This window comes from Mauremys reevesii, linkage group 7, assembly GCF_016161935.1.
Source record: "Mauremys reevesii isolate NIE-2019 linkage group 7, ASM1616193v1, whole genome shotgun sequence".
NCBI lineage: Eukaryota > Metazoa > Chordata > Testudines > Geoemydidae > Mauremys > Mauremys reevesii.
The window spans coordinates 22,022,534-22,035,035 of record NC_052629.1 but is presented as its reverse complement, the minus strand read 5'-3'; the positions used below and the strand labels follow the sequence as shown (position 1 = coordinate 22,035,035).

The 12,502-nt window shown below is 39.6% G+C and overlaps 1 protein-coding gene across 8 annotated transcripts in view; it reads left to right on the top strand.

The window, feature by feature from the left end:
* C7H10orf90 (chromosome 7 C10orf90 homolog) overlaps positions 1-12,502 on the top strand; it is a 112,349-nt gene that overhangs the window by 34,719 nt on the left and 65,128 nt on the right. Inside the window, exons 1-2 of one of the 8 annotated variants that reach the window (XM_039546837.1) lie at positions 11,456-11,534; positions 11,815-11,872. The exons of 3 other annotated variants lie outside the window; for them this stretch is intronic. Coding sequence is in view for 4 of the 5 variants with exons in the window: in XM_039546833.1 (XP_039402767.1) it covers positions 11,548-11,562; positions 11,815-11,872 (73 nt within the window). In the remaining variant the exon portion in view is untranslated. Of the gene's footprint in view, positions 1-11,400; positions 11,563-11,814; positions 11,873-12,502 lie in introns of those variants that run through there. 4 more of the 8 variants (XM_039546833.1, XM_039546830.1, XM_039546836.1 and 1 more) reach the window with 4 other exon arrangements.

The following is a 12,502-nucleotide window of genomic DNA, read 5'->3' as shown; positions in this document are numbered from 1 at the left end:
ATAGCCCGAATGTCTACATTGCAGTTTCTAGCCCCATAGCCTGAACCTACTGAGCTCTGAGGCTACAGAGGCTATGGCTCCTGGCCATGGCTCGGCCCCCACTCCTGGCCTCCAGCCATAGCTCTGCTTCTGCTCCCCCCCTCTCCCGTCTATGGTTCCTTGGCCTCAGCTCCGGCCCCAGCCCCAGGCCCAGCTGCGACTCTGCTCCCAGTCCAGGGGGCGCGGACATGTTCTATTGCTGGTAAGGGGGGAGGGGGTGAGAGAGAAAAAGTTTGGGCACGACTGCCCTAGTCACACGGTCACAATTGCTGTGCCTCCAGAGTCCCACCCCTGCACTGCAGATGCCTCTGTGCCATCTTCCACATGGTCCCATCCTACAGATAGGGTATGTGTCCATTGCACATTCCTTACGGCAGTGTAGAGTACATACACTGCATGCCTGTCCCAGCATGGGTACAAACAGCAGTGTAGATAGCGAGGCACTGCTTAGGTGAGTGAAGACATGCCAGAGGTATTGGGTATGTGCCCTACAAAGCTCTCTCTATGCCCAGGCATGATCTATTTTTTATCAGCGCCGTGTCCTGCTGCTTGAATCCTTCCCAGCTGCAGGGAAAGGCTCCAAAACTTTCCCTACCACATGTAGCTTCACACCATAGTGTGGCTGTTGCTTTTCACTGCAGTGTGTAGCTATGTGTACCCTACACACAGCTGACAATGGTGCGCAGTGGAGACATACCCATAGAGTGGTAATGTTATGGCAAGGGGAGCCTTCTCCCTTCCCAGAGAGATGGGAGCAGAAGCATGGGATCCCTTTCTTTCTCCAAGAGTGGCAACAGGGGTCCCTTCTCCTCTCCAATCCTGAACAGATGAAGAAAGGTGGGCTCTCAGTATTTACTCCAGTAGCCAGGGTGAAGCTGGGTGCGTGGGCTGGATCCATTGCACTTGTCTTTTCTTGTCACACAAACAGTCCTCTGCTTGGGATGGTATTGGCAAGATCCTCCCAGAGAAGTGGGTCTTGGAGTTACCACTCCACTGAGATACCTGGGGCAGTGCAGACATCTAAGGGCTGTTTTTTTCAGGCTGTCTGTAGGCTCAGGCAGATAATACTGTATTGGTTACACTCAAGTCACATTTTCAAGATCTTCTCCCTAGCCAGAGGGCAGGAACTTCCTTCTTTTAAATGAAAGTTTAAATTCTGAAGTAATCATCTGGCTCTAGGAACTTGGGCTGTAAGCATTAGCCTCTAGTGTTTCTACTAGGGTTGTTGATTAATTGCAGTTAACTCACACGATTAACTCAAAAAAAAATCATGATTAATTGCACTGTTAAACATAGTATACCAATTGAAATATATTAAATATTTTTGGATGTTTTTCTACATTTTCAAATATATTGATTTCTATTGCAACATAGAATACCAAGTGTACAGTGCTTACTTTATATTATTTTTATTACAAATATTTGCACTGTAAAATGATGAAAGAAATAGTATTTTTCAGTTAATCTCATACAAGTACTGTACTGCAATCTCTTTATCGTGAAAGTGCAATTTACAAATGTAGAGTTTTTTTTGTTATATAACTGCACTCAGAAACACAACAATGTAAAACTTTAGAGCCTACAAGTCCACTCAGTCCTACTTCTTGTTCAGCCAATCACTAAGGCAAACAACTTTGTTACCTTGTTTACATTTATGGGAGATACTGCTGCCTGCTTCTTATTTACAAGATCACCTGAAAGTGAGAACAGGCTTTCGCATGGCACTTTTGTAGCTGGCGCTGCAAGGTATCTAAACACGTGTATGCCCCTTCTTGCTTTGGCCACCATTCCAGAGGACATGCTTCCATACTGATGATCTTGTTAAAAAAATAATGCGTTAATTAAATTTGTGACTGAACTCCTTGGGGGAGAATTGTATGTCTCCTGTTCTGTTTTACCCAGATTCTGCCATCTATGTCATGTTATAGCAGTCTCAGATGATGACCCAGCACATGTTAATTTTAAGAATATTTTCACAGCAGATTTGACAAAATGCAAAGAAGGTACCAATATGAGATTTATAAAGATTGCTCGGCACTCGACCCAAGGTTTAAGAATCTGAAGTGCCTTCCAAAATCTGAGTGGGATGAGGTGTGGAGCATGTTTTCAAAAGTCTCAAAAGATCAACACTCCGATGCAGAAACTACAGAACCTGAACCACCAAAAAAGAAAAAATCAACCTTTTGCTGGTGGCATCTGACTCAGATCATGAAAATGAACATGCGTCGGTCCGCTGTGCTTTGAATCATTATCGAGCAGAACCCGTCATCAGCATGGACACATGTCCTCTGGAATGGTGGTGGAAGCATGAAGGGGCATATGCATGTTTAGCATATCTCTTTAGCGCATCTGGCACATAAATATCTTGCTGCGCTGGCTACAATAGTGCCACGCGAAAGCCTGTTCTCGAATTCAGGTGACATTGTAAACAAGAAGCAGGCAGCATTATCTCCTGCAAATTGTAACGAAATTTATTTGAGCGATTTGCTGAACAAGAAATAGTACTGAGTGGACTGGTAGGCTCTAAAGTTTTACATTGTTTTATTTTTGAATGCAGGGGTTTTTTTTATACATAATTCTACATTTGCAAGTTCAACTTTCATGATTGCACTACAGTACCTGTATTAGGTGAATTGAAAAATACTATTTCTTTTTGTTTTTTACAATGCAAATATTTGTACTAAAATAAATATAAAGTGAAGACTGTACACTTTGTATTCTGTGTTGTAATTGAAATCAATATATTTGAAAATGTAGGAAATTTCAAAAAATATTTAAATAAATGGTATTCTATTATTGTTTAATCTATCTATTATTGATTAATCACTTGAAAGCCCTAGTTTCTACTTTAATCCAGCCCTGTCAGTATGATTCAAGTAATACCCATTAATTTCAAAAGGACCCCAGAAATATGGTAGGACAATTCAGAAAGAAAAATGGCCTAGTAGGGAGACCTCGACTGTATTCCCCACTCTACCAGTGGCCTATTGGGTGACCTCAGATAAGTCACTACTTCTTTCTGTGTCTCAGTCTCCACATCTGTAAAATGGGGATAATGATGCTTACCTCATTTGTAAAATACGTTCAGCTCTACAGCTGAGAGGCGCTCTATGAGAGTTAGGTATTATTATTTTATGATATTGGGTCTTATCCTCAGCTGCTGAAATCAATGTAACTCCACTGAAGTTAATACAGCTATACTGATTTACCCTAGCTGAGGATCAGGGCCATTACTTTTAAAAGAAATGGCATAACTAGAGAAGGCAACTCTCTTTGAAATAAATGGATAGTCTGAAAATCCCTGTAAAGCTCCTAAATCCACACCCATGTCCACCATGTGTAAAAAGCCTGCACTAATTCCCAAGGCACAGCCACACCTGGTCCTCAGTCACCTATTTAAAAATGCCATAGGTACATAGATTGTCCATATACACCAAATGAGGTGGATTAGACTGTATTTAGGTGCCTATTCAGCTTTAAAAATATTGGTCAAGTGTCTATATCAAACTTACTATCGCTAATGCATTAATGTGATGCTGAATAAATGTGGTAATAAGTTACAGGTCTATATTGTTCCTCCAAAGATGCATTTATGCATTGGGTGTCAAAAAATTAACCCTTTAAAATCAAAGTGCTTAAGAATGGTTTGACTTTATATGATAGACGTACAATACCCACTTTTAAAATTGTCCAAATACTTATTTACATTAATTTACATTTTTACTTATTTCACAGTAGTTTTAAACGAAGACTTAAAAAAAATGAATCTGATCCATAAAAACCCTGTATTTTGATCTGTTAAAAGAGGTGGTAACCTCCAGAAACCCAAGCAATTCCATTACGGCTAAGAAACAGCACTTAATTCACCCAGTTATGTCTACTATTATAGTTGTCTCTGAACAGTGTGTGACCTTACATAACATCAGTATGTGCTGTAAAGACTGGGAACAACAGCACATATAAAGAATTGCGCAAGAGAGTAAGCTCTGAATTTTCTTGTACTTGTGGGTTTCTCAGACCCTTGACATTATTTGAACTTAGTCTTTGTGATTAATTGAAGTTAAAGTAATGTATGAACCTCAGGTTAATCCATTAAAGATTATTTTAATTAGTAAAATTCTAATTTACAATAAATTCTACAACAGTAAAAGTCAGCACTATATCCTCAGCTCTTCTAGGTATTGCAACAATTTGTAATGAATCAGTGTTTGCATATGTACCGACACCATCCTCGCCAGCCAAACTGCAGACTTGTGGCACAGAGAAAAGAAAACAAGAAGTTTGAGCTCTAAAATTAAAAAACAGGCCTCTACATGTCACTTTGACCTAAAATAATATCTTGGTTGGTTGTCACTTGATGTATTTTATCTTCTCTATGGGCTGGCCAGCAGAGAATGCTCTGATCCCATCCTTATAACTGATCCTGTTGTTCTTCATTTTTTCCTGATGTATGGAAAGTCTTCCGGATTATCCAAAGATAAGCTTTTTGACTGTGTGGAAAACATGTCAGCTATGCAAACTAATGGAAAGAACAGCAGATCTTTCCAGGTTTTTGAAATTATGAAAAATAATTGTATTGTTCTGCAGCAGCATAGGCTGATACATACATGACACACACAAAATGTGATGAATACGTTCTACATGTGTTCTATTTGTTACAGATTTTCAGTGTTGTGCTCAATTAATACTGTCATTGCAAAATTATTGATGTAGATTTGTTTTTCAAATATACTTCACTCTCATTAGAAGACTTTCCATTTTAAAACTTTCTCTTCCTCTGATATAATGTTACTGAACTGCAGCAAAGCCCATCAATCCTTCAGGCTTTTATAATATCTCAAACAAAATGCTCTGTTAACCCAAGGATGGTGTTTAGTTTTCTAAATAACCTGACATGCTGTGTAAAGGCACTTGCAGTTAGTCCCAATTGATTTGAAGCCCTGTGTACCGCCTGGAGGTCTGTGGGGACAAACCCAAGATGTAGTCACTAGAGCTGATCAAAAGACAGAATATTATCCTGTGTAAAATTCTGATATTTTGACATTTATTTTCTTCCTGAATTGGGACAAGAAGTCAAAATATTGAAATTTTTCACAAAACAAAATTCAGAAGAATTTTTATTTGGAAATGTTGCAATGCTTTGTGTTGACATTTTGGATCAAAACAAAATGTTTCAACCTTCCCCATTTGAAATGGTTCAAGTTGACATTCATTTCTGCAACTGCTTGATCTCCCATGGTGCATGTCTCCCATGAGGCAACCTGGCAGCTCAGCCACAAGGAGAGAATGTGATACATCATGGGCACAGAACACAGAATGGGGACACGAGGGACCCAGAACTACAGCTCCCATGAGAAGCACAACAACTCAAGTAGAGGTAGAAATTAATGCCAAGCCAAACCAAAGTGTTGCAGTCAGATTTTCCTGACAGAAAATCACACCAAAATCAAATTTTAGCTGTGGAAAAGGGACTTAAGTAGGATTCAGTAGTGCATAAACCTTGTGCTGGCTCTCTGAACAGGGGTGAGTTTTCCCCGCAGTGCAAAATTCATAGGTCTTGACTTCACACACATCAATAATTTTTTTGAAAAAATGGTAGACAGAAAGAACCCCTTTTCTCTCCTCTTTTATCTTTAAATACTTCAGAGAGGCTTCATATAAAGGAGCATATCAATCGGTTATCCTTTTGGCTTATATGGGCCTGAAAATCTTCACCTTGTGATCATAGAAACTATTTATATTCTAAAATTATTCTAGCCTAAGGCTCAGCTTAACTGCTGCAGAAGTCACTCCCTCACCAATACCTGAGGGCCTGATTCTCTAGCATATCTGCTAATGATTACTGTCCCATGTAAGCATTATATTCAGCAGTAAGTATTTCCAAGGCTGGGTCATCAGCCTACAATACACCTCTACCCCGATATAGCACTGTCCTTGGGAGCCAAAAAAATCTTACCACGTTATAGGTGAAACCGCGTTATATCGAACTTACTTTGATCCGCCGGAGCGTGCAGCCCCCCGCCCTCCCCTGGAGCGCTGCTTTACTGCGTTATATCCAAATTCGTGTTATATTGGAGTAGAGGTGTACTTGTATTCCTGGTCAATCTTTTAAATACTTTATATTGGCCTGAAAGACTTTCCATGGTTCTTAATCAGTGAGTTCGCCACTAGTTATCATTTCAGAAAACTGCTATAATGACTTAAGAAGTTTCCTAAGCAGAATCAGCAGAGTATACCTGCTTTAACTAGTTGTCATAAAGTTATGTTATGGCTTGAGACTCTCAGCTAAATTCTGGTCCCACTGAAGCTAGTGGCAAACTGTCATTGAATTGAATGGGACCAGAATTTGACTTTGAGTAGAAATTGGGATTGGCACAATACAAATCCCTTTTCAATTTGTGATACACTTGGGCTCTGTGAGTGCTTAGTCCGTGATTCTCCATAGAGAGAACCAGTGAAACTTCCAAGCTTTGATTAATACACATACTTCAAATAGGAGCCAGTGGGCTAACTGTACAGTGGCCACCATTAAAAACGTTCTGGTTTTGCTTTCTTAGACAAATAGATAAGATTACCTTAGCACTTACAGGCTTAACCATATCTAAACTGGGCATTAGTTACTATAGGAAATACTTAAAATAATGCAATTTTCGTTCTCCAATGCATTGTAAAGAATAGCTGGCAAGTTTTTAAGGGTGACCACTACAGTAATCACTTAATAAGCGATTGTACACATGACATGTATTCAACATAATTAATCAAAACAAAGGTAAAACAATACTGAGGGCAAACTACTAGACTCACTAGAGAGACACTGTTGAGTCAAACTTAAGCACCTAACTCACCTTTGTGCTTTGAAAATCCTCCCTTAAAATTTTACAAGACAAAATTTTACATTTGTAACATCAATACAAATATTTCCATGATTTTTAAAGTCCTAATGGACACGGCTATTTAAAAAAGTATGCATTGCAGTGTTTTCAGCCTATGCATTATAATATTATTACATGAGAACATAAAGGGTGAAGAATAAGCTGACAAGAAAAAATGTGCCCAAGCAGAAAGAAATGCAAAAAGCCAACAGAGAAAGGATAGTGTAAATGGGAAATTAGATTTGTAAAATTCTTTTAGTTTGAATAGTGCATCAGCAATAAGGGAAAAAATCATCTTTTTTAAATACACAGTGACAAATTCTCTGCTAGCATAACTCTGCTGGTTTCAGTGCACTTATGCCAGCAGAGAATGTGGCCTGTGATGTTTAACCCCACAGTCACTCTTTAAAAGCCCAGTCATGAAAATACTTATGCATGGGAATGACTTTGGGCCTACTGTTGTGAGTAAAGTTACTTGCATATGTAAATGTTTGCAGTATTGGCCTTAAATCCATATGTTTTAATGCTCATGAGAAGTTGTCACATTGCGGAATAGGGAAAGTCCTTTAGGAGATAAAAAGCATAATCTCATTTTTTTGCTGCTTTTTTTGCTGTTGAATGTGGCGATTTGGGGTCTGAGGTTTTAGGTTTGCATGAGATTTTGGTTTGTTGCTAGGCAACCAGCTTCTTGAAAATGCTACAGAGTCATTGCCTAGTATGATCTATCCTGCTTAGATAGAGGTAACAGGTAGAACGGCTAACAATTGAGAACTTTTACTCACTTTAATTCTGGTAACAGCTCCAAAATCAAATAGAATTCGGTGGCAACTCAAATGTCGTTCTTTGTGATTTTCTCTGCTACTTGTGATTTTTTTAAATTAAATTCTACAGAGGTTATTTAACTACTAGTATTTTGTAAAAGAATAGAAAGATAAAGAATTGGGGCCTTAACATTTAAGCCATAATATCAAGCTTTTCTACACTCTCTACCACTTTTACATTTAAAGCTTCAGAGATTAAAAAACAACAACTAATTACCAGCTATCTTTTGTTGAAACTAGAGATAAGCACAAAATCCGCTTACATTCTGTTTTATTTTTATATGATTGCATTTTCTTTTAATCTTGGAAATCATCTGTGTTTCCTAACCTGTTGCAGTGGAATTGGAAAAATAGATTCCCAAGACCAGACACATCAGTTGCATGTTACATAGGTCTGTGAGTTACTGAGTGGGAGAAGCAGAGAGGCTTTAAGCCCCTTGGCTCAGAAGAGTGTGGGGTGGGTAGGATGTTTCATTCAGAAGGCTTGAGGTTAGCATGCACCATTCTTCTAATTCCCCTCACTGTTGCTGTAGGCTGGGTACAGCTCAACTGATGGAAGAGGGTATATGGATGATAATGAGGGAACTGGAACTGAAGAAAAAAATAAGAGTGTAGTTTTGGAGCGCTCCCATTTTATCTCAGCTCTCTGACAGCTGCAGTCAGAAATGGATGTGTGTGACATAATCACCTTTTATCCCAACCCTACAGTTCAAGCACTGAGGACAAATAACAATGCTGAATGAACTGACTATATAACACCATCCAGACTGAACCTCCCACCTCTGCATATCTCTCAGGTATTTTACCTTTTTGACATAAGCAAGCCTCTGCTGCACACATATCTAGCTTTCATGATTGTAAATGAAGCATCTCAGAAAAGCTGCCTGAGGAAGCTGTGATGGACAGCGTTATTTGAGCTAAAGACATCTTTTCCATACCATTTAAAATCTTGCAGTAATATCATCTTTGCATTCCTCCATTGGAATCATTGTCCTGCATTATACTCAGAGAGTAGATGGGCCTCAGCGGGTGAGGATAGTTCGTCACTACAGGGAGCTGAGAAGACCTGTTAGCATAACCCAGTACTGCAAAGGGAAGCACATGCTTGGGTTCCTCCCTACACAAATAGAAATTTAAAAAAAAGGGACTACCTTGTTAAAATTATTCTGGATGGCTGATAAGCTGCGGGTAATTCCATAAAGAAGGCACTTTATTTTGTTAAGTAGGGATACAAAATAATAGCAATGTAGAATGAAAGCAGACTTCAAGATATAGGTCCTATGCCAATGGCACTCTTGCTAGCCCCCTGATGAGAGCCTTGCTTCTAATGGCACATATAATGAGAGATTTACGACTTTTGGCTTTCTGATAGCAGACCAGAACTCATTCGTCCGTTTCATGGCAGATCCTGTAATCATCTCTGCAGGCAGTCAGCTACTGCTTCAAGATGTGCAAGCAGTGAAAGATACCGTAATTCAGTTAACAAATCTCATGATGCTCCTTGTAATAAAAGTAAATTTATCCTGACATCTTAAGAAAATAATTTTCTACTTTGTTTACACAGTGAATCCTCTTGCAGAGAGGACTGACTTCAGGTTGTTTTGTTTACTCTGTTTTGAAAACCTTCCCCAATGAAGCTGCTTTAAAATGTTGATACTTCTTTAGCACAGACTTGAAGCACTTCATTTTGGGGTGGTTGGATTTTGGTTTTAATTTTTAATTTCTTTTCTCTGCAAAGAGTGGATCCGTTTGCAAAAAGGAATCAAAAGAAGGAGACCGCTGTAATTATATTCCCCAATTAATCCACATACTTCACTCTGACCCACGTTACAAACTTTTGTCTGTTGCTCTATGTAGAGATGCTGAAAGAGACACAATAGCAGTACTTATGCCTTCTCTCTCTCTGGCCCTGTTAACTCAGTTGAAAAGCCCTTTTAATGCTCATTAAGGCTATGACTAACTGCAAAAAATAGGTGTGGTTTTTTGGTCTAGTGGACACACGGCACGGGTAGTTTTCACCTCAAGGTAGCTGCTTGGGGTAAACCCCAGGTCGGGAATATAGGATTTATATATGCAGGATGGGATTTTCAAAAATATTCGGCATTTGCCTACCTCTATTCCCATTTTAAATGTTGACCTCAGTTTGGTTGTACATTTTTGTTTTAATAAAGATGGCCTGCAGTTGAAGAAAAATACAATTTTATTTGCTTCTTGATGAAATATAAAGAAACCTGAAAAGTGTTGAGTAAATTTGTCTTTGTCATTTATTCTCGTTTGGCTTTTACCTTAGGCCTTTTTCTACATTAGAAAGGATTGGCTGAGCTAGCTATACCAGCAAACTACCACTAATGGAGATATAGCTTATATTGTCTACGAGTCTACACCAGCAAAAGAACTTTTTTGAGTCACAGAGTTTAAGGCCACAAGAGACCACCAGAATATCTAGTCTGCCCTCCTATATATCACAGGCTACCAACACCACCCAGCAACTGCACATTAACCCAACAGCTAAAATTAAACCAAAGTATTACAGCCCACAGGAGACTAGACTACTGAGTGCCACAGGCAGACAATAGGAGGGATTGAGATGCACCAAAGTCCAAGTCAACCACACCCACATGCTGCAAAAGAAGGCGAAGCCCCCTAGGTCACTGCCAATCTGACCTGAGGGAAAATTTCTTCTGGACCTCACATATGGTGATTAGTTAGACCGTGAGCATGTGAACAAGAACCAGTCAGCCAAACATCTGAGGGAGAAAGAATGCTCTGTGCCACCTCAGAGCCTTGGGCCACCCCATCCAATGTCCCACCTCCAGCTCTGGCCATCCTTGAAGCTTCAGAGGAAGAAGATTAAAAAACAAAAACAAACAAGAACTGAATACATTGGTAGGGGGGAAGGAGGAGGAAGGGAATCCCTTCTTGACCCCTGCAGGTGGTGGCTGGTATAGCTTATTCCAGTTCAACAAATAAAATAAGCTGTTCTCACTAAAGAACTTTTTGCCAGTATAGCAGCTTTTATGCTAGGGCTTTTGCTGGCACAACAACATTGGCTAGTTGCTGACTTGTTTCGCACTCTTAACTGACATAGCTATGCTGGCAGAACTTTTAAGCGTAGACCAGAGCTTAGAAATATCAGGAATGTCAAATCAGGTGTTCATTGGTCTTCCCTGGTTTTGCTGGATGACTCACTGCAGATCTGAGATACGCACTGGGAGCTTTCTTAGCCCTAGCCTTGTGGAGGCTGGGGTACTGAACCTTTTGATGATTACATCTTTTCCCCCAAGTGTTTTTCAGGTTTTTGAGTTAAATAGGTATTAAGAAAAACAACAAAACCCCAAACTGTTTTAAACAGTATAAATAAAACTCGTTACATGTCTTTGAATGATGCTATATATAAATATATACATATAGCTTGGGGTGGGAGAGTTGTATGGCTGTCTTATCTATAGATAAAATGCCTTAAACAAAAGTTTTAAATTATACCTGAGATAATTTTGGTTTTTAATGTATAAGTTACAAGCATCTTCAAACATCAATGTCAGACCAAAACAACTGCTGTTAATTACCACAGAAGTTTTGAAGATGGAATCCTAATATAACTGTCCTAGTAACAAACAGTGTAAACATTCCAGTGACTTAGGTACAATTTAGAACTTTGTGACACTCTTTAGCCACAGAAGTGGAAGGCTGGGGGCCTGACTTGCCTCTGAGATATTTTTGGATCTTAAACTGGCGGTTTTGTGCCGCTTGTACGTAACATTTATCAGCTGATAAAAGACCTGTATGGTTTCTAAATCTTTAGGTAAATATGATCAATGAAATCAATGAAGGTGAATTTTCTCTTTCTAATATTATTTATATAGTGCTAGAAATTATTTATATAGTGCTAAGTGTTTTGCAGACAGCCAAAAAAAAGTCCATGTTCTTGAATACTTACTATTTAAACAGACAATTTGGAGATATAGGATAAGGATTGAGGATCAACAAAAAGCAGATGATTGAGTGGAGATGTTTAGCAGCTTTCTTGTTAGTTCCAATGTGTGTGTGTGTTCCAACATTTCTCTACTAAACCCTTATTTAAGAGAGAACTACAGTTGAAGGACTCTGAGAAGTTTGCTCTGAGGAGAGACTTAAAGAAAGGTAAGATGAGGGCAACACAGGCCAAGTCAGGGCATAAAGTATATTAGATGGGCTGAACGCGCAAGAAAGGGCTAAAGGCCCAGTTAGTCAAATTCACTTCACCGTGGTGGCAATTAGGTAGTTACTTGTCAGCCAGACAGGGCGGGACTAAAAGGATCAGGTGAAAACTCAGCAGACCCCTGGGACTTATAAATAGGCTGAGAGTTCAGTAAAGAGGGAAGGAGCCACTGGGAGCAGGCAGGGTTGCTTGCTTGCTCATGCATTTGTTCACTTTCTCACTCTGTGAAGAGCTGAAATGCCAAAGACTGTGGGAGGCTAGAGGCCTCAGGAATACTTTGACCAGGCAGGACAGTGCTCAGTAACAGAGGCAGGGAAATACAGTGGGTTAATCCCAGGAGGGGATTAAGCTCAGAAGATAGGTTGATTCTCTGGGACTTTGGACTACATTGAACATTTTGTTAACGAACCGCTTCTCAGCTGGAGGGCTGAGTGGCACGTAAAGGCAAACTACCTACAGTGGGGAGCTAGAGAGGAAGAACCCATGCATCATGGCGTCATGACACGGAGAGGTGCCGATAGCATGGATAGGAGTTTACAGAGAGAGGAAGAGATCAGAGGGTAGTGGGGAAG